Raw genomic sequence first — 20,645 nt, 5'->3', positions numbered from 1 at the left:
ACTTAGCTTCCTATGGGTTCTTCTCATATTCCAAATTATATCTTAGTTGAGAACTACCTTTAAAAAACTACTTCTACTTTTTTCCTTAAAATTAATATTTATTAATTAAATACAATTTAGGTTAAAGGTTGCTTCCAGGTCGTCCCGAGGAAGGCGAGACACGCACCCGCACAGCAAAAATGATTTAAATAAAATAAAATATCACATTACCTTGAATGGTCACTGTGATTTTCTTGCTCGTATTATTCTCTGCACACTATCTCTATAAAATTCAGCGTCACCAAAGCTTTTTTCGACTCCGACGGGCCTCGTAGCCTCTGAAAAACTTGCTACTAATGACCTGTTGCTTGGCACAGTTTATCGGGCGGCTAGAAAAAATAAATTGTTAACCGCGGACCCGGAAGGATATTTTAGAACAGAGGCCACTGCTTTTAACTGGGAAACAATCGAAACTTCCCAGGCGGAACCGGAAATAGACATCAAAGCTTCCATTGCTCGCGGGTCGGATTTGAGACTGAAACTCGACCTTTCGGGTAACGAACTATACTGCTAATGCTCTAGGGCTTTCGCCATCAATTGGTTTTGTACCCGCAACTTTTTTTGGTGGATTATATTTGTAAACGCATTAGGGTTTATGTCCTCAATTTTATCCTGACGCTATTTTTCTGTTCTAATTCATGGGCAATGTAATAATGGTGGACTTGAATAGTGGGCTATAATTGAACTGCAAACAATTAATGTAAAACCGCAAGCTCTTTTAGGGTTTTGGTTTAGTATGGCCTTTGCGGGAACGTATCAGGTTGCTTGGGTTTAATTTCAGGGTTTTAGTATAGAAGTTCTTGTACTAAGGATAATGACAGTTAAGTGATTGCTTATAGACTAGGTTAGGATAGTTAATTGAAAAACAATTGTACTGCATTTAAACAAGTAGAATAGACGAATTTGGGAGTACAAAGGTAAAGAAAGGTGTAAAGACCATGGTGCATTCCTATATTTTGATAATGAGAGCTTCTGAATAATCCTAAAAATCTATTTTGGGAGTGGTTTGGTGGGATTTATAACCGTGGATGTATATATTTGGAGATTATGTTTCAAATTTTCTAAGCCAAATAAACTTTTCTAACAATTAACCTAAACAATAGCAATTGAAGTTGTTAAGTTGCTTTTGTCTTTGCAGGAGATCCTTGATTTTGTATATTCCTACAAAATTTATAATTGGAAGATTGCGAATGTGAGCAAACTAGATTCAGCGTGAGGTGATTTGGAGTTTGACTGGTGCTTCTCAGAAAATTTGTATTGGTATGGAGGCTTTATATTGCTTGGTGTTATGGGATATGGGAATTTAGGGTTATAAAGGGACATGGGCAGTGAAATAAAGAACCTGGCATCTGTTATTTTGCAGACAGTTTGATTCAAAATGTATGGGCCTCCAAGGAATGCTCCTCAATTTAGACAACGGCCTCCTGGACATCAGCTTCCAGGGCCGCCAGGTCCGCCTCCGGGGATGATGAACATGAATCGGCAATTTGGTCCTGTAATGCAAGGAATGGGCCCGCCAATGCATCAACATCCATTCGCGGGTGTACAGCAGCAACAACATCAACAACCTGGATTTGGTCCTCCGCCAAATATGACTCATGCTATGCCACCTGGTCTGCCTCCTGCACACATGCCCTCCGGGATACCACCAGGTTCAATGGTGCCTGGACCGCCTCCAAGAACACTCGCCCCTCTTCCATATCAAGCACCACCTATGTCCTTTGTGACGCCACCGGGACCCTTACCTAGAGGGCCTCCTCCACTTCCGGGAGGCACTTCTGTGCTTCCTCCTCCAATTCCACCACCTTCGTTTACTGTTTTCCCTCCAGGAGGTGCTATCCCTCCCCCGCCCATGCCACCTCCATCTCCACCACCTCCACCTTCATCTCCACCTCCCCCGCCACCGCCTCCACCACCCGCATCACCACTTTATGGTTCACAAAACGAAGACATGGCTGAGGCACCAGCAGAAGCACAAGCAGAAATGACTTCTGATACGCATCAGCCCCATCCTCAGTCTCAGTCACATTCGCTGCCTCCACCTCCACCACCTCCACCAAAACCTGCGGATGAAGAAGTTGTCAACCATATCGAAACTTTATGTCAGTTTATAATTAGAAATGGCCCGGAGTTTGAGAGCATGGCTCGGGCCAGGGAGGCTGGTAACCCCAAATTTGCCTTTTTGTTTGGTGGGGAGCCTGGTAGCGATGCTTCGATTGGTTTTGCGTATTTTCAGTGGATGAAGATGAAGTGCACCGCAGAATTGAAAATGCAGCAGGAAACAGAAGCAAAGGAGCGTGCAGGGACATTTCCGCTGTCTGGCACTACAAATCACAGCGAGTTGATTGGAATTACTTTGGAAGATGTCTCGAATTCTCCTGCAGTTAGTGACACAGAAATGGAAGGTGATTGCTACTCTTTTATTTTGTTTAGCTTTTTTGCAGTAGGCCATAGATGTAATGTATTTATTATTTTAATTATTTTTTATATGCATGGGACACTAGATAAATAGTTTTTCCTTTGCAACTTCTATTCATTTTTAGTTATTTTTCATTTATACTCTATTTTTTTTGTGGTGAACTTGCATTTTCTGTTTGACTGTTCACTTCTCCTTTCATTTATACTGTATTCCTTTGCAACTTCTGTTTGACTGGCCAGATCAGAATTTGTGTGCATTGTTTGTCACATGCATTTTGCATGTATTTGAACATTGTTACCCATAGTTCTTGCTTACCTTGATTGCAAATCTGGTTCAAAGAACAAGGTTGGAAGCAATAGAAAAAATGTGAGTGCAAGTTCTGTTTGATTTATAAAAATTGAAGCCATTTGGTGGTGTAGGTTTGAAACTAGATGAAAAATTTGTTAAATGTTTGCTGGCGGTGTCTATTATTTTGTGTTCTGTAGTGGGTTTATTAAGGTTTACTGGGTTGCGTAGATTGTGGGAAGGTTTAGAATTTTTTAAAGATTATGTGTAAGCACCTCCTTTGAATTCTATTGGTCAAAATTAAATGTGGGATTTGAGAAGAAACCAATGCTTTTGTCAAGGACAGTTCAATTCAATGCAGGCCCTAGCCTTTGTGGAAAACTTGCAACTTGATGTGCATTCTATCCCATGCTAGATGATTTTGCAATGTTTACTTTTATAGATTTCTTTTTTATTGTATGCTGGTGATGATTACACAGCACAGAGACCCACTTAGCATATAGGCACCTCGCAGCAGTCATTAGGGGCAGGAGGTTTGATGAACTTTCCTTTTGGAATGCTAAATGCTTTTGAGCCTTAGTGGGAGCTTTGAATCAGGAGTATGAATTTGCTTTAAGGTATATAGGAACAAAGATTATTTGTGGAATTAATTGGCAAACCAAAAGTATAAGATTTCTTGAAAAAATGGACAAAAGAAGGAAATAAATCAGGGAAAAATTGGATTTAAAAAAAGGTTAAAATTTGTAGGAAACGAGATAAACTATTTTTTAAAATTTAAGGGTGAAATATATATTGTTGATTGCATAGAGAAATATTCAAGAGGGCGGTCATCAAATAGTTGCCTATTGCTGGTTACAAAGGAAGGCAAATATTCAGTTATATTTTTAAGTGGGTAAGCAAATAGCTGTCTGGGTCTGAAATCAAGTATTAGCTAAGTGTATAAATTATCTGAAATCCAAAAATATTTTTAAAGAGGGAAGTCACCAAATTGTTGTTTAAGTCCCAAATCCAATATTAGCCAAGTTTATGAAGTGACTGAGATGAAAATTTATCAGACAGCGATATAGCTACTGTTAGGAATTCATCAAAAGTGTAATTTATTAAAAGTGGAAACCATTTTGAAATGATTCAAGACTTCCATTGTGATTGAGGCAAGGAGTTTTGTAGGGGTAGTTCAATTCTTGAGAAAGCTTATCAAATCAGAATCCATAATTGCAATGCTTTATATCCCTTAATGGCAATTGGGGTTCTTTAAATGGGGTGGAACTTAACAAAAGACACTAGTTTAGTTGAATTAAATGATTGGCAAACTAGTGGCTTTAACAACTACTGTTTTAGGTGTAGGCCAAAGTCGATGATAAAACTTAAAATATACATTTTTCATTTTTTGCTTTTGGAATTGATTGTGTAAAGATTTTTTCATCAATGTTTCAGATCAAACTTCATGATCCATCATGATAATGAAAGAGAGAAAGCAAAAGGAGAAAATGATGATGATGGATCACGGAGTGTGATTCGAAACGTTGATGAAAAATCTTTACACAATCGATTCCAGAAGCAACAAATGAAAAATACTTATGGATTGTGGAAACTCACTCACTATTATTAAAAAGTGCATTTTTGTTTATTGTTTAATTTTTTTGTCTTAAAAATTTGGGGACGGATGCAAGTCCCCACTGAAGTTCCTGGGATAGGGACGTCCTCGTCCTTGAAACACTGGCTTTTTTGGGGGGGGGGGGGGGGGGGGATGTGTCCTTGAGGATCATAGGTTCTTATTTGGACGAACCCAAAATGAGTCTGAATCCAACCCAATAAAAAATTGGTGAATTTCAAACCCGAATCTCAAATCCGCATCCATACCAGTTTCCGAATTGACAACTTAGGTTAGGGTGATTGAGGCCCTCTTAAATTTGGTTGATGACCCTATTGCTCCTTGCGCTACTCTGTTATGGGTTTTCTAAAGGTTGGAAAGAAAATGAAACAAACAAATTGTTTCGATGCCGATTTTGCATTGACATTGCTTCTGTCTTGGGATCAATCCCATTTTTGAGTCATTTGTCAGTTTCATGGGTTTTTAGCAATGATTTTTAAAAAATGTTTCTATGCCATTTCTAGAAATTTTAATAAGATTTTGCTCATTGAAAATTGGGTCAATGATTTTCATGATTTGGGATGAAAAAATAAGCTGGCTTTAGGATTCAGTATTAATGGGGTATAATCGGGATTTATTGGCAGATTATTGTTCTTTACTATATAACTGTTCTGATTGTATTCACACTTAGACACTTCCTTGTTTGGTTGCAAGAATTGTCGAATGTGACATTCATCTATGTTGGAATAATCTCTCTTCTGGTATTTGTGCACTCTTAAAATAAGTTCTGGAATATCATTTGGCCCTGTTTGGTTGACTTGGAAGAGGAGTCGAAAGATGCATATTTTGTGTTTGGTTGCAACAATTGAAATAGGAATTGGAATAAGTTTTTTTTAATATTAATAGTTTATTTTTTATTTAGATTGGTAATATTTTAATTAAGCAAGATTTTTTATTTATAAAACTTGGTTTTTTAATTATTTTTTTAAAAGCCAAATTATTTTAATTGGCCTTAATTTTATTTTTTAAATTGCCTTTATCAGTTGAAGGTATACTGCAACCTTTGAAATTCAAAAGACATTATATTGTACATCATAATTTTAATTCTAAATTAAATCAAATTATTTTAAAATCATATTCAATGTTGTTCATAGCTAATTAAAAACTCTAAGTGAGTTTTTTTAAATATTTATGTTTATTGTTTGAAAAATGAAAAATGATTATTTTAAATTATAAATATTTGATAGCATTTTCTAAAAATTTAAACGTTAAATATAAGTATAAATTTGAGTATAAGATCAAAACTAAAATCATTTTATTTGAAAATATATTAAAGAAAATAAAAATAAAAACAAGGCGAGGTTATTAATATCATATTTAAATGATCTTTCAACATAGTTTTAAACTTTTAATTATAATACTAAACACAAGATTTATTTTGTAAAGATAATTTTATGAAAGTTTATAGAAGATATATAATATGATATTAGTCTTTTTTGTTATTTAAAAAAAAATTCACATATTAAACTTTAAATAATGTTGACTTGGTTTATATCTTCTGATGAATAGAGGAAATAGTCCAAAAATGCATTCGAGCGGCAAAATGCAATCGAGTGGCAAAGTTACGGACTCGACAACCCATCAAATTGGGAATAGTAAAAACTGGAATAAGAATAAGCTATTCTTATGCTACCTTTTTTTAGGAATTCCACTATGCTCATTTTGGGGTCAAATTAGGGTAGACAAATTCTAATTCGAATTTTGTATTTTGCAAACAAATGTCAAATTGGTGAATGTGAGCGAGCATTTCTGGAACCAAACAGGGCCTGGCGGGCATATGAATTGAGAATAGGAATGCATATTGGGAATAGGAATGGCTATTCCAATAACAACTATTTTTTTGGAATGGACATAAGCTCATTTTAGGGGCAAAATGAGAATATATATTCCTATTCCCTACTCCAATTGACACGCCAAACGGAAAATAGAAAATATATTCCCAATTTCCTATTCCTATTCTAGCAATCAAATGAGCCAGGGCTCGTTTAGTTGGAATATGTTTTGAGAATTGGCATTCAAAATCTTTTATTTGGGATTTTAGAACTTGAAATCTAGATTACAGTTTCTTGAATTTAGTTTGGGCCCATTTGGTTCAAACCCAAAAATATGTCATATTCAATTTGTTTTTTTTTTGTATTTAAAAAAAATAATTTTAATCGATAAATGGCCAAGGCCTTGACTAATTTTATTAAATCAATAATTAAGATACAATAGCTTCACTTTGTTCGAACGGGCACTGGTAGGAAAGAACGGAGAAGAAAACCTCCAGTCTTGCCTGGGACAAACGTCCTATATTATTACAATTAAAAGGGGCATACCCTAGTCAAAAAAGAATTACAACAATACCGGGGCATACCCCAGATGATCATACAAGATTTGATTACACATATATATCGCAATTGTCACTATCCATAAGCGCTAATGTCGAAGCCAAGTAAGACTGACATATACCTGCCTTGAACACTCGTTCCTCCTGTTGAGCTTAATATACCAGCAATGTTAGAACATGTTTTCATCATAATCTCGAAAAGGATAACCTGAATAGAGGTTCCATATAGGTCTATTTCTTGTCTTTATTAATACAGTTAATCAATCTTAGGAAATTAAAACAACAATAAAATAAGTCCTATGCACCGACATTAAATGCAATGAAGGAGACATACTATAAATTGCCTCAGCTACTCTAAAAAATAAATCATATACCCTGAATCTTGGCCAAAAAATCACGTTGACACATTACCAAATGACCACAAAATTTAGTAAAACACATCATGGAAGCTGATAGAAAGAAAATGAAAGTCCACAATCCCCTGCAATAAACATACCCTGCTAAGACCATAATCCATAAACATACAAACACCTCCATCAGATGATAGGACGATTAAATACCCAAAAAAGACCCAACTGAAATCTATTCACCATTTGTATCTTTAGAAGCAGTAATAAACTCGAGGCTACTGTTGGTTCCCAAAACCGCAGATTGGAATCCTACGAGCTTTGCCTGCTCGATGCTGGGATATCCAACTGGTTAAGGCCAACTTGACGGGATCGATCAATGTTATCTAAATCCCCTGCGCTTTCGGCTCTGCAAGACCGAGGCGGGTGCACCTAATCCTGGACGAAATACTTAGATCCATGATACTTAAAACAGATCGATTAGAACGTGAATACAATAAATGTTTTCCAAATGGCAAGAAATATAGGAAAACTTCCAAACTTGCGATTTATGAACTGAGAACAAAAGCTAACGATTGAAATAATATTTTAAATAAAGTATAAATATAGATTAATGCAACAGATGAATATATTAATTCCGCAAAGGCAAGAAATGAAACATTTGCCAGCGTATGGATTATGAATTAAGAATAAAAGACCAGCGCCTTATTAAATGGGCAATAGAGTCAATATTATTAGTTGAAACGTACAACTTTATAAAGTTTAATATATTTTAACTATAAACAAATTTAATAATTCAGACGCGACGAATCAATTATATAAAAGCAATTTAAATTAGTCTAAAATGCACTTTAACTCCTGTGGAGACAAATTAGACAATAAATATGGAAACAATAAAATATTTCACAATATTTATGTTTATCGAATTTAAAATGCAATAATGATCTCGTCCACTTATCTGAATATTAAAATATTTATAGAAAATAATAAAAAAAACGTTTATAAAGGACACAACTTAATAAAAAATTAAAACTCTAATGCAAGTAAATTAAATAAATACTCCTTACTGATCCGGAAATAAAATCGTACTGGAGACATTCCCTACAGGTGATCCATCCAATATAATTCAACTCCAGAATCGCACAAGAATTTATTCCATAATTCACCATCTAGAGGCTTAGTTCAAAAGGTCATTTCCTTCGCCAATTAAAAGAATATAATACATCAGCGCAAGGCAAATTTTTTTTTTTTAATATGAATAATAATAATGTCCTAAGTCCCCTTTTACATCTTATATTTATAAATATCCAAAGGACATGGGCCTCTCTTCAAAACATCGCGCCCTTTAATAACAAGAAACTAATCACTTTGCTATTATAAGCTTTACCCCATAATCAATATTGTAATTAACGACATATTACTTCCAAATCAAACGATGGAGGCTTATGAATCAAAATATTTATCGAATTCATAGTATTGTCGGGTGTATGCCCTGAGGATCATTCTCCAAAATTGCGTGGGGCCTTCCTCCATTGGGCGTGTATGGTGTACCACGATTATCTGCCAATTTCTGGCGGCTCCTTCATCCAAAGGTGTATTCACCTGCAACAAAAACACAGGGTTAGAACAAGCAAATGTATTTATATATTCCTCTTTCTCGTGATATATATGGCGGCGTAGTCCAAATCTGACTCCATATTCAAGGGTCTCCCGTTCAAATTCTTCACCTCCTCATTTGCATGCGTCTGTTTCTACTGGCCTTTACACGCTTAGTATGTTTGGGCTTCTGTTTTTCTCCATATGCTTTCAACAGGCGGACTTAATTCTCTCCAAATCTAAAATAGAACATTGCTGGACGGAGACAAGAAACACATTAATCCTTTGACTGAATCATTTCATAAGCAATTCCATATATTTGACAGAATGCCATGGGCTGAGATGCTTATTATGATCATGAAACAAATATCTTCAATCCTATGCCAAATCTGTATAATTTGTTCATATTTTAATACCCTTCACTGTTACAACTAAATAATGCATTATGTTGTAGACAAATCTGAATGTGCATCTTTGAATTCATTTCCCAAAGCTTCAAACAATTATACAGATCTTCATCAATCAAGAAGCGCCCAACCCGTCCAACACTCATTATATGTCTCGTTTCCAATTGCTGAAATATGTCACTTCATCTGTATGATTCATTCCAAAGAATAAAATAAAAAAAATGCTGCCAGCACCCTCAAGGTAAATCTACAAATAATTTGAAATGCTATTATGCTTTGGGTCCTCATTTTGCAATAGATCATAGTAACTGGTAGCAAGGTTGGCCATTACTCATGCTGATAACTAAAATATTATCCTTATGAACTAAGTTGTACAAGAAACCAACTACATGAAGTCTGTGCTTTGTAGGTTCATCACCACCAATGTTTGTATTGCTAAGATCATCGGAAAGGAACCCTGAAAAGTTGCTTAGAAGGCCCCTCCATGAGATCTGAATGAGTCAACAGCCAAGATGAATATTAGGACGGCAGATTAAAACATCAAAATAGTCTTTATAATTCCATTCCTCAGTAGTTGCTATTCATTAATATGATTATCATGATCTATTCATGCTTTTTAGTAGATACTTTGCCACATCTTAAGAAGACTTGCTTATATGCATGCACTGATTGTACTCTTTGGTTGCTGGAGATAACCTTTTCGTATATGACTGTTGTTGCTCCATTGAAGGCAAGCCTTGGGTGTTTGAGTCTTGTTTAGATTTATCGCTGCATAACCATTAATAATCTCATTGTAAACAACCAGCATAATATATACATATTTCCCTTCATCCAACCAATATCTTGAGACAATTAACCAATCCCGATGTGACTTCAAAACTGAAGGTGAAGGTTGGAAGGAAACAAAACTGCTGATGACTTCCAGAATATTAGAAGAATACTTTAGCAGATAGTAGCAAATTTTCATTCAGGTATTGAGACATCTAATTTTTCAGGCACCCTCTGTCCTTCAAAACCATCAGTTCTACTTCCATGAACAGTGTCTTGATCCTATCTTTGTAATGATGTCTGATACTTTTCAGTGACTGTATAAATGGAGACACAAATTTTAGGCTCCATCAGCTACTACAAAATAAAGATCAACAAACCTAAAAATACTAAATCTAAAGAGCTACCATAAGAGGAATGCATACAACATATTGATAAGAAAGCTATAGAAATGCGCTATGAGACAAATTGCCCATGGTCGATCTCAGAATCCTTCAATACCTTCGATGACAGAGCAACACTAAAAATGCAACAGGGATACACTTCTAGATCCGCATATACCAGGGCTCCAAGAAACAGAGCATATGTTGGAATGCCATATCATTAGAAGCCTATCTAAAATAAACCAAAGCTCATCAAATATCCTTAAAAGATGAATTAATCACCAAGCAATACTAGGCTACAGTGAAAGAAATGAAGAAAGGCAACCAGATAGTCCATTATTGAAAGAACCAACATTACACATGCCATACTCACAAAATTTTCATTAGGAGAAAATATAGCAAATTGAACTAAATTTACCAAACCAATACCAACCATCGGGATATCGTGCAATAAACCTGTAGAACATCTTGTAAATGGGAATTCAAATACAACCATCTATGTGCTCCAGAAACATCAACCGCCAATTAATAAAACTTAGACCATACAAAGAATAAAGCCCAAAAAAACAGCAATAAAACTAATGTATAAAACATAAACTGCATTTACTATTATATAATAGAGTCTGATAGTACAAAAGGAAGAAGCAGAACTACATACCGAATATCAAAAACCCTCATTTCGTAGTCCAGGTTAATACATCTTTGCAAACCTACTACTACTAGACATAGCTATATATTGAAACCCTAGAAGAACCAAGTAATTGAAATAACAAACCCTCGCTTACAACACAGAGCTTTCCCATAGTCCAACCACTAATCCTACTTCTTCCAAGATACCATTATAATCTTTGGAATGTCATTAGATTTTCCAACGATGAAATTAGGAGGGAATTCAAAGTTGACTTTGGCCCTACTCGTTTTCTTAGAGTTTAGCGTGCAAAATACAAGGGTGTCGAGATCATCAAAGACCACACCCGACTGTATGTAGGCATTGAACAAAGTGAGATAATTAGTTGGCCAATCCTTGCCTTCATCTACCACAATCCTTCTCCATCTTAGTAAGAATTGGATACTCGCTTCCATGCAAGGCAATTCTCGATAAAAGGCCAAACTATCCCTGACTATTAATGTTTGTTGATGGTATGCAGTTTCCAGGTCAGCCGCACCCAAAGGGAGACTCATATATTTCTCAGGAAGGGGGATCCGGAATTTCTTGTCAATGCTGTAAATTGCCTTCTCAAGCCCCTTTTGCCATATCGGGCTAAAAATATCACAGCATAATTTGACTATATTCCCATGCCCAACCTTTGTATGCACTAAACAACCGATAAACGAGCCTATATTGCTGCTATTAGTTCTCCAAGTAGCCCCATAATCAAACACACCCTCTCCATGGCCCTACTCACAGCAAATCTAGTCAGATCATCGACCGGCTTGAGCAGACGATTCCATCTCTCTGGCTTAACGTTTCCCAGAAAGGCCATGGATCGGTTTTCAATCACGTGATAGACATTAATATTAGTCTCCATTGATAATGATAGAAAACGCCACAGACATTGAGAGTTAAAACAAAATGAATACAATTGTATCCAGTAAACCCCTGAAGAGTCTGGAACTAATAATTTTGCCGGCTGTTTCCATCATTCCCCAACCCCTAAATGTGCTACAAATTAATTGCAATAAATTTCATCATAGTAAATAAACCTAGAAGACAATCATGAAACATTATGATGATACATTGAGACCCCAGAATGAAAGAAGAAATACACTCATGAACATAAGATAAAAAAGGCAATATCCATATCTCAGACCTAGGATGGATCTTCAGACAACTAATAGCAAGAGACCCGAAAAAACCTAAACTAAAGAGGAATAGAAACAGAATATATATATTTTTTTAAAATATAAGAATATTTATAAATTATGGAAATATGTAGATATATGCATTCGAGAGCCACGGACAAGTAAAAGAAATAAAGCTTAAAACGAAACACTATATATATCAAGAGGAAAATCAAACAGGATAAAAAAATATTATAAAACCTAATAGTAGCCTAAACTAATCAAAGTGGAAAAGAAAATTGCAAATCGACCTAGTCAACCCCTCAATATACCTCATTGACGTATGGTCAAGTATAAGCCTTATATATTAGACCAATATGAAATTTAACCAAAAGGAACTACTGATTATTATAAATTAAAATCGATACTCCATCAACTCCTTTATTGGCTAGCCAATCAGCTTTCTGATTTCCTTCTCGGAAAATATGGCAAACTTGAGAATCTTCAATACGATCAAGGAGCATAAGGACTTCTTTTAATTTAGAGTTTAAAACCCAATTAGGCGTCACACGCTTCCTAACTGCATTTAGAATAATCTGAGAATCACCTTCAATGATGAGACTAATACATAGCTGCAATCCTTTATCTAGCGCTTCTAGTTCTGCCAAATTATTAGAGGTAGGAGGGATGGGTGAGGCTAGCTTAGCCACCCACTTGCCAGTGTCATCGTTAATTATGCAACCGATTCCTGCCACACCAGGGTTACCTCTAGCAACGCCATCAAAATTGAGTTTAAACCATCCACATGGAGGTGGAACCCATTTGCAACTAGCCCTCGCCTCCTTACTTTTCTTCAAATAAACAAGGGGCAGGTTAATGAGATTGGACCAGTTCTTTTTCACAAGGCTATCCCAGTTCTTTTTCAAAATTTGTTATTCCAAGCTTGTTGGTTCAAAATAGCTTCATTGGGTCGTTGGCAATGGGCAGGCCTCTTTTACATTCTGCCCATGATTTCATGAAATGGTAATAAGAAGTTCCATCCACAATAACCTGATGAAGGGTGGCCAAATCTTCAACCGCAATATTTATCGATGCCTCCTTATATTCCACTCGTGTCTCAGTCAAATCAACTTCTGCTCGTCTCGATTCTACAATTTTCAAATCAAGATCAAAGCTGGAGAGGAACATGCTCTGTGGTAGAGGTGGGATGGCCAGTTTTACTATACAAGTTGTCCTCATGTTCACAATGCTTCCTTCAGCTACTTTTGTCATGACTGTATATGAGTTTTTCTCGTGATATTACTTGATCAATAGTTGGGCATACATCGAGGGCAATATTAGCTGCAAAAATGGCCACCCGGATGTCAAACTCAATTAAATTTCAATTAATTTAGAATTCTGATTTTCAAAAAATGGGATTTAAAACATGGATTCCAAATAGCAAGTATTTTGAAGGGAGATGGAATTCTTGTTTTAGGGGTTAAATGGGTTTCCCCAAATCCCAATTCCGATTTTGCACACCCAAACAACGGATTTGAAATTTTCAAGGATTGGGCATGCCTATTCTTGTTTAATTCCAGCAACCAAACGAGGGCAATCATACTACTGATGTCATTTCTATCATCACTTTGGTTGTGTATTACTGACTACTGTTATTGTGAAATGTCTCTAAACAATAGCGAACAGAATCTGAATAATCTGCTCCCTGAATTCAGACATTACCTTGTGTTTTTGATTTTGGGTAACGTCTTTTACTATATCGGTAGAATTTATGTCCTGTTTTGAACTCATTGGAGACATTTGATTGAAATGAAATTGACCTAAACACACCTTGAGTCTAATTTGAATGTTGCAAATAAAGTTATATATACCTAGTATGTTGATCTTATTGTTGGATGCTAGCAAATATTGATTGTTACAGATTCTTTTGGACTGTAGAATTGTAATTAATGGCCTTTTTTTACTTAATAGTGAGAAATCTAAGCGTAACTGATATGATGGTGGTGTTGTGCAGAAGTGTGCCACGAGTCTGAATTTAGGAGGCTTTCTGTTGAAGACCTTAGTCCAGTACAATCGTCACCAAAGGAGTTGCATAACACATTAGAGGGTTCTTTTGGAGAGCACTCAGTACAAGTTCAATCTCCACCTGAAGGGCTTTGTCAAGTATCTGAGAATACTTGTGTTAGGCAGCTGACTCCAGTTCAAATTTCCCCATCCAATTCTCAGCAAAATTCTGATGTGCCTTGTGCTCGTGAGGCAAGTCCTCTTTGTTCATTCAGAAGTGAGATGCAGCATATATCCAAAGAAATTCATGTACAAGATCCAGTTCCTGTCAATTCTTCACCAAAAGAGCTTCAACATGGATCTGAGGGATTTTGTGTAGAGGACTTGAGTCCTGCCCCATCCCCAGCAAACGAGATTGAACAGGGATCTGAGGAACTTTATGTTGAGGATCTGAGTCCTGTTCTATCCTCACCAAAAGATCTTGGTGGGGCTTCTGAGGGACTTCATGTAGAGGATCTGAGTCCTGTTAAATCCTCACCAGAAGAACTTCAAGATGTTCTATCGTCACCAAAAGATCTTGGTGGGGCTTCTGAGGGACTTCATGTAGAGGATCTGAGTCCTGTTAAGTCTTCACCAGAAGAACTTCAAGATGCATCTGATGTGCCCTGTATAGATTTGACTCCTGTTGAATCCTCTTTGAAAAGTCTTCAGGAAATGTATATAGAAGATCTGAGTCCAGTAAGGTATTCACCAAAAGAGCCTGAATCTGTTTCTGAAGGACCTAGTGTAGGAGATCGGAACCTAATCACATCCTCACCAAAAAACATTGGTCATACACCTTCTGGACCTTCTGCAAGTGATATGAAGCTGAGTGAATTTTTGGGTGGAGAACTGAAAGTACCTCACAATAAAGAAGAAGTTATTCAGAAGGTAGGATACACATCCACTGGCGTCAGTGAAGAACATGTGACTGAAACAAATATGGAACCAGAAAAAGCTTTGTCAACAAATGAATCTTTTGATCTAATCCCTACTGTTTGTGAAAATGTAAATCCATTGTTGAGTGTCTCTGTCTGTGAGATAGGGGGTGACAATACAATTCATGATACAGAGGGCATGGAATTAGAAGCTGTTAAAACCACTTCAGATAATATGAATTTAAGTGAAGCTGATAAACCTCTCGAAGATATTCCTCCACCACCCATTTTACCAGATAACAACATTGAAGAAAAGGTAAATGCAGAGTCAACTTTGGAAAAACCTGCAAATGAAGAGAGCAAAATGCTAAATGTTGATGAGTTTGGCAGACTAGTAAGGGAAGGTGGCAGTGATAGTGAATCAGATGGTGTTTTATATAGTGGGAGAGGACTGAAAACATCTCGAAGTCGGAGTAGAAGTCTGTCTCCTGTTGCCAGGCATCGAAGGAGTCATCCCAGTCCACGCCGGAAAAAGGGCAGGAGGAGTAGATCTCTCAGGTTTGAGAAGCTTAGATTTTGTTTTCCAGGCATTTGGATATATGATTTTCAGTTTGGATTTAATAATTTACAGTTTGATCTTATTTAATAGTAATGGTATTATTCAATGTTTCCGTGAAAATTTCAGTTGGTCGCCAAGGAGAAAAAGGAGCAAGACACCTCCATCTGAATCCAAGCGTTCTGATGAACAAGGGGAGGGAAGAAAGAGGAGGGGTAGTGTTCCAGAATGCATTTATTTTAATAGAGATGGTAGGTGTTTCAGAGGGGCATCTTGTAGATTTATCCATCATGAGGCACCAGAAAACATTAACAAGTCATATGGTGGGGAAAGGAACAGAAGATGCAGAGAGACTGGACAAGACATGCAAAGCTCCCAAAGTGCCACAAAAATATCTGTTGCAATAGAGGAAGATCAGGTGAAGAGTGCATCTCCAGGCAAACTTTCTAATGATAAACCCGACCTTATTTTAGAAGAAAAATCAAGTGAAAAGGAAAAAGAGTTAAATGAGGCTTCATTGAATGAAAAGGGATTGTCAGTAGGGACCGAAAATGATGATGTAAAGCTACCAGCGACGAATGTGAGCGTTGATGCCCTGATCCCTGAGGAGAGTGTCCATCCCAGTGCAATTCGTAGAGAAAAAGAAGCTGTACATGCTCATCATCAAAATGAAGGAGGTATCCCTTCTGGGATTCCGCCAATGGAATATTTCCAATTCCAGCCCTCAAAAGTTGAAGAAAACCAACATTTGCATTTGGACGAAATGCCTCCCCAGCAATTTTCAACAGAAGAAATCCCTGCTATATCTGTACCAGTGAAAGATTTCACAATTCCTCAAGAAAGTTTCAATTTCAGAGCACAGCCTTTGCAGCATGAGGATGGCAGATCACAGCCAGTGGCCATTGAAGATTTTAGAACACAGTCTTTACGTCATGAAGATTTCAGATCACAGCCTGTGTCTTTTGAAGATTTCAGATCGCAGGCTTTATCAAAATCAATGCCAATGGAAAATTTCCAAACTCAGCCCTCATTGACAGAAGACTCACGATCTATGCCACCATCAAATTCACTCCCAGTAGGTAATTTCCAACCTCAACACTTCCAAAGGGAAGGTTTTCAACCTCGTCCCCTTCCAAAAGAAGACTTTCGTTCCCATCCACCTGTTGGAGAAGGGTTTCAACCGAGGGCATTTCCTGGGCAAGACTTTCCTCCTCGACCTTTGTCAATGGAAGATTTCAGATCACGCCCCCTGCCAATAGAAGACATCAGGTCTCGGCCCTTGCAGTTGGAGAACTTCAGGACTCATCCCTTGCCTGGGGAGGAATTTAGGTCTCGCCCTTTTCCAGGAGAGGACTTCAGGTCCCGTCCTTTGCTAGGAGAGGACTTCAGGTCTCGGCCACCACCAGTGGAGGAGTTCAGGACTCGAATCCTGCCAGGGGAGGATTTCCGGTCTCGGATCATACCAGGGGAAAACTTTCGGTCCCAAAATCTCCATGGGGAGGACTTCAGGTCACGCGCTTTGCTAGGGGAGGAATTCCGGTCACGACCTTATTCACTGGATGGCTTGAAATCGTGGCCCTTGGCAATGGAAAATCTGCAATCCCACTCCTTTCCAACGGGAAGCTTTCAATCTCAGACATTGATGAGAGAAGACCCAAATAAGGAAAGTTTTCAGAACCATCTCATGCCTAGAAAAGATTTTCGTGAAGATTTACGTCTGGTGCGAGATTTTGGCGGCCAGCCTACTTTTAGAAATGATGCACTAGCTCCATCTTTATTCAGAGAAGAACAGCCTCCTCCTCATTTGTTTAGGGATGATTCACATGCACATGCATTACCTAGAGGGCACTCACAAATTCCAGTAAATGGTTTTTCTTCTGAAGCTTTGCATAAAGATGTTTTACACTTTCAGCATTTACCTAGAGAAGATCTTCGTATCCGAGGAGATGATTTACAGTCTAGAGATAAATTGTTATCTAATCCTTACAGTAGAGATGAAATACACTTCCCGCCCGTTCATAGAGATTTTCCTAGTAATCAGCAACATGATCTTCTAAGGCAACAGTCATCATCTACACATTCATTTATGCCAGGAAGTTCTTCTCTGCTACAGCGAAATGTTTTGCAAGAAAACTCATCTTTACCATCAAATCTCCCTTTGGTGAGCAATTTTGATAATCATCGACCAGGATATCTTGGGGGATATCCACCCTCAAACAACTTCAATTCCTTTACCTTAAATCGTAACTCAGATTCTCAGACTGGGTTCATTTCTAATCCCACAATGCGAGATTCAGATTTGAATACAAGTTCATTTACTGCAGCGAAGACAGGTATTATGCATCATGCATCAATTCATTTAGAGAGCAGCTTGGAGCCATTCAATTTACCGCACTTGTCAGGTAGTGGCCAAGGAAGCTATGTTACAAGACCAGTTACTTTGCCATCTCTTTCTCCACATAGTATTCCTAGGCCTGGACTAGAGCCACTACCTAGACCTCATGGTGCATCTGTGGCTGGTGGAGAATGGCACTCGTATTCATATTCGCATATGGGGGCATCTTCTGTACCAGGTTCACTGATACTTCATCAGCCTGATAGAGATTTTTCTGCTCCTGGAGACCAGTATGATCCTTTACATGACAGTATTGAACCTGCTTCTCTTGGAGCTAACGACTCATTGAAGAAGATGTTTGAGTCTGATATGGAGAAGGATAATGATGCTAAAGCTGGACAGCAGTCAAGAATAGCACCTGTGTTGGACAAAGTTAGTTCCCGCAATGCTGGGAAGACCAAAATTGGTAGTTCATCTCGTGTACTAGATGTGGAAGAAAACAACAAACATAAAGATGGTGCTACCTCTGCTTTTAAGGAGATTGAAGATGATAATGTTGCAGAGGCAGCAATGGATGCTGAGGTTGGTGCAGTAGAAAATGGAAGCCCTCTTCTAGAGGAAGAAGTGAAGAACTGGAGTCCAGGTCATCCACTAGAACTAGCCACAGGAGGTGCTGGAGAGATTGAAATTGATCAAGGTCATACAACTGCTAAGAGCAAAAAGAGTAAAGATAGCCGATCAATGAAGCTTTTCAGGTCAGCACTTGCAGAATTTGTGAAAGACATGCTGAAACCTTCATGGCGGGAAGGTAACATGAGCAAAGAAGCATTCAAGACTATTGTTAAAAAGGCCGTTGATAAGGTTGCAGGTGCCATGCAGAACCATCAAATCCCTAAATCACGAGTAAAAATTGATCAGTATGTTGCATCATCTGAGGGAAAGCTTTCTAAACTTGTTAAGGTGGGTAGTTTTTGATCAAGTTTTACTATCACACAAACCTCTATTCTTTTTTGATTTAGTTGATGTGGATGCATGTTTATGTGTGCAGGGATATATGAATAAGTATGTCAGGGCTTAAAATAATGGCGTGGGAAGTTGCTGCACACAGGTCATGTACTGCTGGGCACAGTGTCAAGGAATACATTTTCCAGGCTTGCTCATACCAATTATTGGTAAGATAATGACCAACTTTAGCTCTGTTGAAGATCGCTCAATTTGTCCAGAGTGAGCTGAGATACCTGGGGCTGGCTCAGAGGCTTGATTATTGTTGTTAAACTGGTGATTTTGGAGGATTCATGCATTGGCTACGTTTGTAATATGTACGCACCTTAAAAGTAAAAACATGGATGACACATCATTTGGAAACGAATTGAAGCATCAAATCCTTCTTTTGATCTAAAGTTTGCCCATTCTTATGCCATGTAAAATTCAGAAACAATTTCTATGTATTCATCTACTAGGGTGTAGACAGCTACCTTGAGATGTTTTTGTCAGAGCTGTTTAATATGATGCTTAAAGAGATATCTGATCCAGTCAGCTTTAAATTGCGCCAGTGAGTTTATTTTTATACTTATATCCATATTTTGGTATGGTGATATGCAAATGTATATTACTATGTCTTACAGTTTCTCTCAATGTGTTTTATGTTCTCAATCTAATTTTTGTTAATGTTTATGTGTAATCATATTTATTGCACAATTTAACTAGGATATATCTATTCTCTTCTTGATTAATTCTGAAGAAGGCTACCAAATTACAATTTAATCAAAACATTGTTGAGTTCGTGTGTATTTTATCTTTCTGCAGAGAGAGTCTGTCCTTGGAATTTGCTTGTCACGAATAAAACCATAGGCCACAATGATGTGATTGGGAATTCAAGTGAGGTACGGCAGACTTTAAAAACATAAACTTGTTAAAGGGGGTTGGATGCCCTTGATTCTATGTCTGTAATAATGGAATACTATCTTTGTAAATATGATTTGATTTTGACACATAGAATCTCATATGTTGCCTGTTTGGAATTGCTGGGAATGATTGTTTACCGATGTCCTTGGTATAGCAAAGTTAGTTTGCTTGTTTTCTTTCCTGGGCTTGGTATGGTCAATATGACATTGAAAATAAATTAAATAATATTTTAAATAGGCATAATTTATACGGAAAATATAAAATTAAATATAGAATACAACTAATAATTAATAATTCAATATCAGATGTTTAAGGTAGCTAAATTGTTATATATTAATTTTTTACTTTAAAATATAGCAATAGTCATGGTTGTGGTTAGGTAGTGAGTTGGGTATTGTTGTTTGAAAATATTGGTTTTTTGTTTCTTGATGAAAACAATGCTTTTCTGTTTGGGGATGTGGGGTACGTTGTATGGCCCTGGTTCAGGTTTACCTGGGATATATACTCGGCCTTGAACACACAACCATGGGCTGTAACCAGATATATCCAGAGTACACCCAGACTGAGTATGGAATCTGTCTGGGTATGTTCTAACTACAGGGCATGCCTGGTAATGAAGCAAATTCCACTGAGACAATTTCTCCGAAGGACCTTAATTATTTTGAGAGTTGTTCTACAGTTGCATCATGGAATGAGTGTGTACATTTATTTGAATAAATTACAGGCTGACATGTTAAAAAATGAATTCAATCAAATAGATATTTAAGAAAGTTAAGAGTGAAATGATAGAAAGGGCAGAAAGGAGAGCCAGCTACAATGGGCAGAACAAATTTCTTTGTTTTCTACACTTCATATTTGGCATATATTTTAAACAGACCCAACCATAGTATCTGCCAAACATTTCTTCCAATAATTGCCGATG

General features: G+C 37.2%; 1 protein-coding gene across 1 annotated transcript; it reads left to right on the top strand.

Annotated features, from left to right (window-relative positions):
• Positions 1 to 213: 213 nt before the first annotated feature.
• On the top strand, positions 214 to 19,453 carry LOC149534305 (uncharacterized). Its single transcript, XM_089806906.1, has 6 exons — positions 214 to 533; positions 1,178 to 1,299; positions 1,403 to 2,444; positions 14,021 to 15,485; positions 15,613 to 18,778; positions 18,867 to 19,453. The coding sequence occupies exons 3-6, from the start codon at positions 1,418 to 1,420 to the stop codon at positions 18,894 to 18,896; spliced, it is 5,688 nt and encodes a 1,895-aa protein (XP_089663032.1). The 5' UTR covers positions 214 to 533; positions 1,178 to 1,299; positions 1,403 to 1,417; the 3' UTR covers positions 18,897 to 19,453.
• The last annotated feature ends 1,192 nt before the right edge of the window (positions 19,454 to 20,645 follow it).

The sequence above is a fragment of the Cupressus sempervirens genome, chromosome 10 (assembly GCF_028749045.1).
Source record: "Cupressus sempervirens isolate cs-2001-9-10 chromosome 10, ASM2874904v1, whole genome shotgun sequence".
NCBI lineage: Eukaryota > Viridiplantae > Streptophyta > Pinopsida > Cupressales > Cupressaceae > Cupressus > Cupressus sempervirens.
Note: the sequence above shows the minus strand (reverse complement) of the source record. Positions and strands in the feature narration are given on the sequence as shown.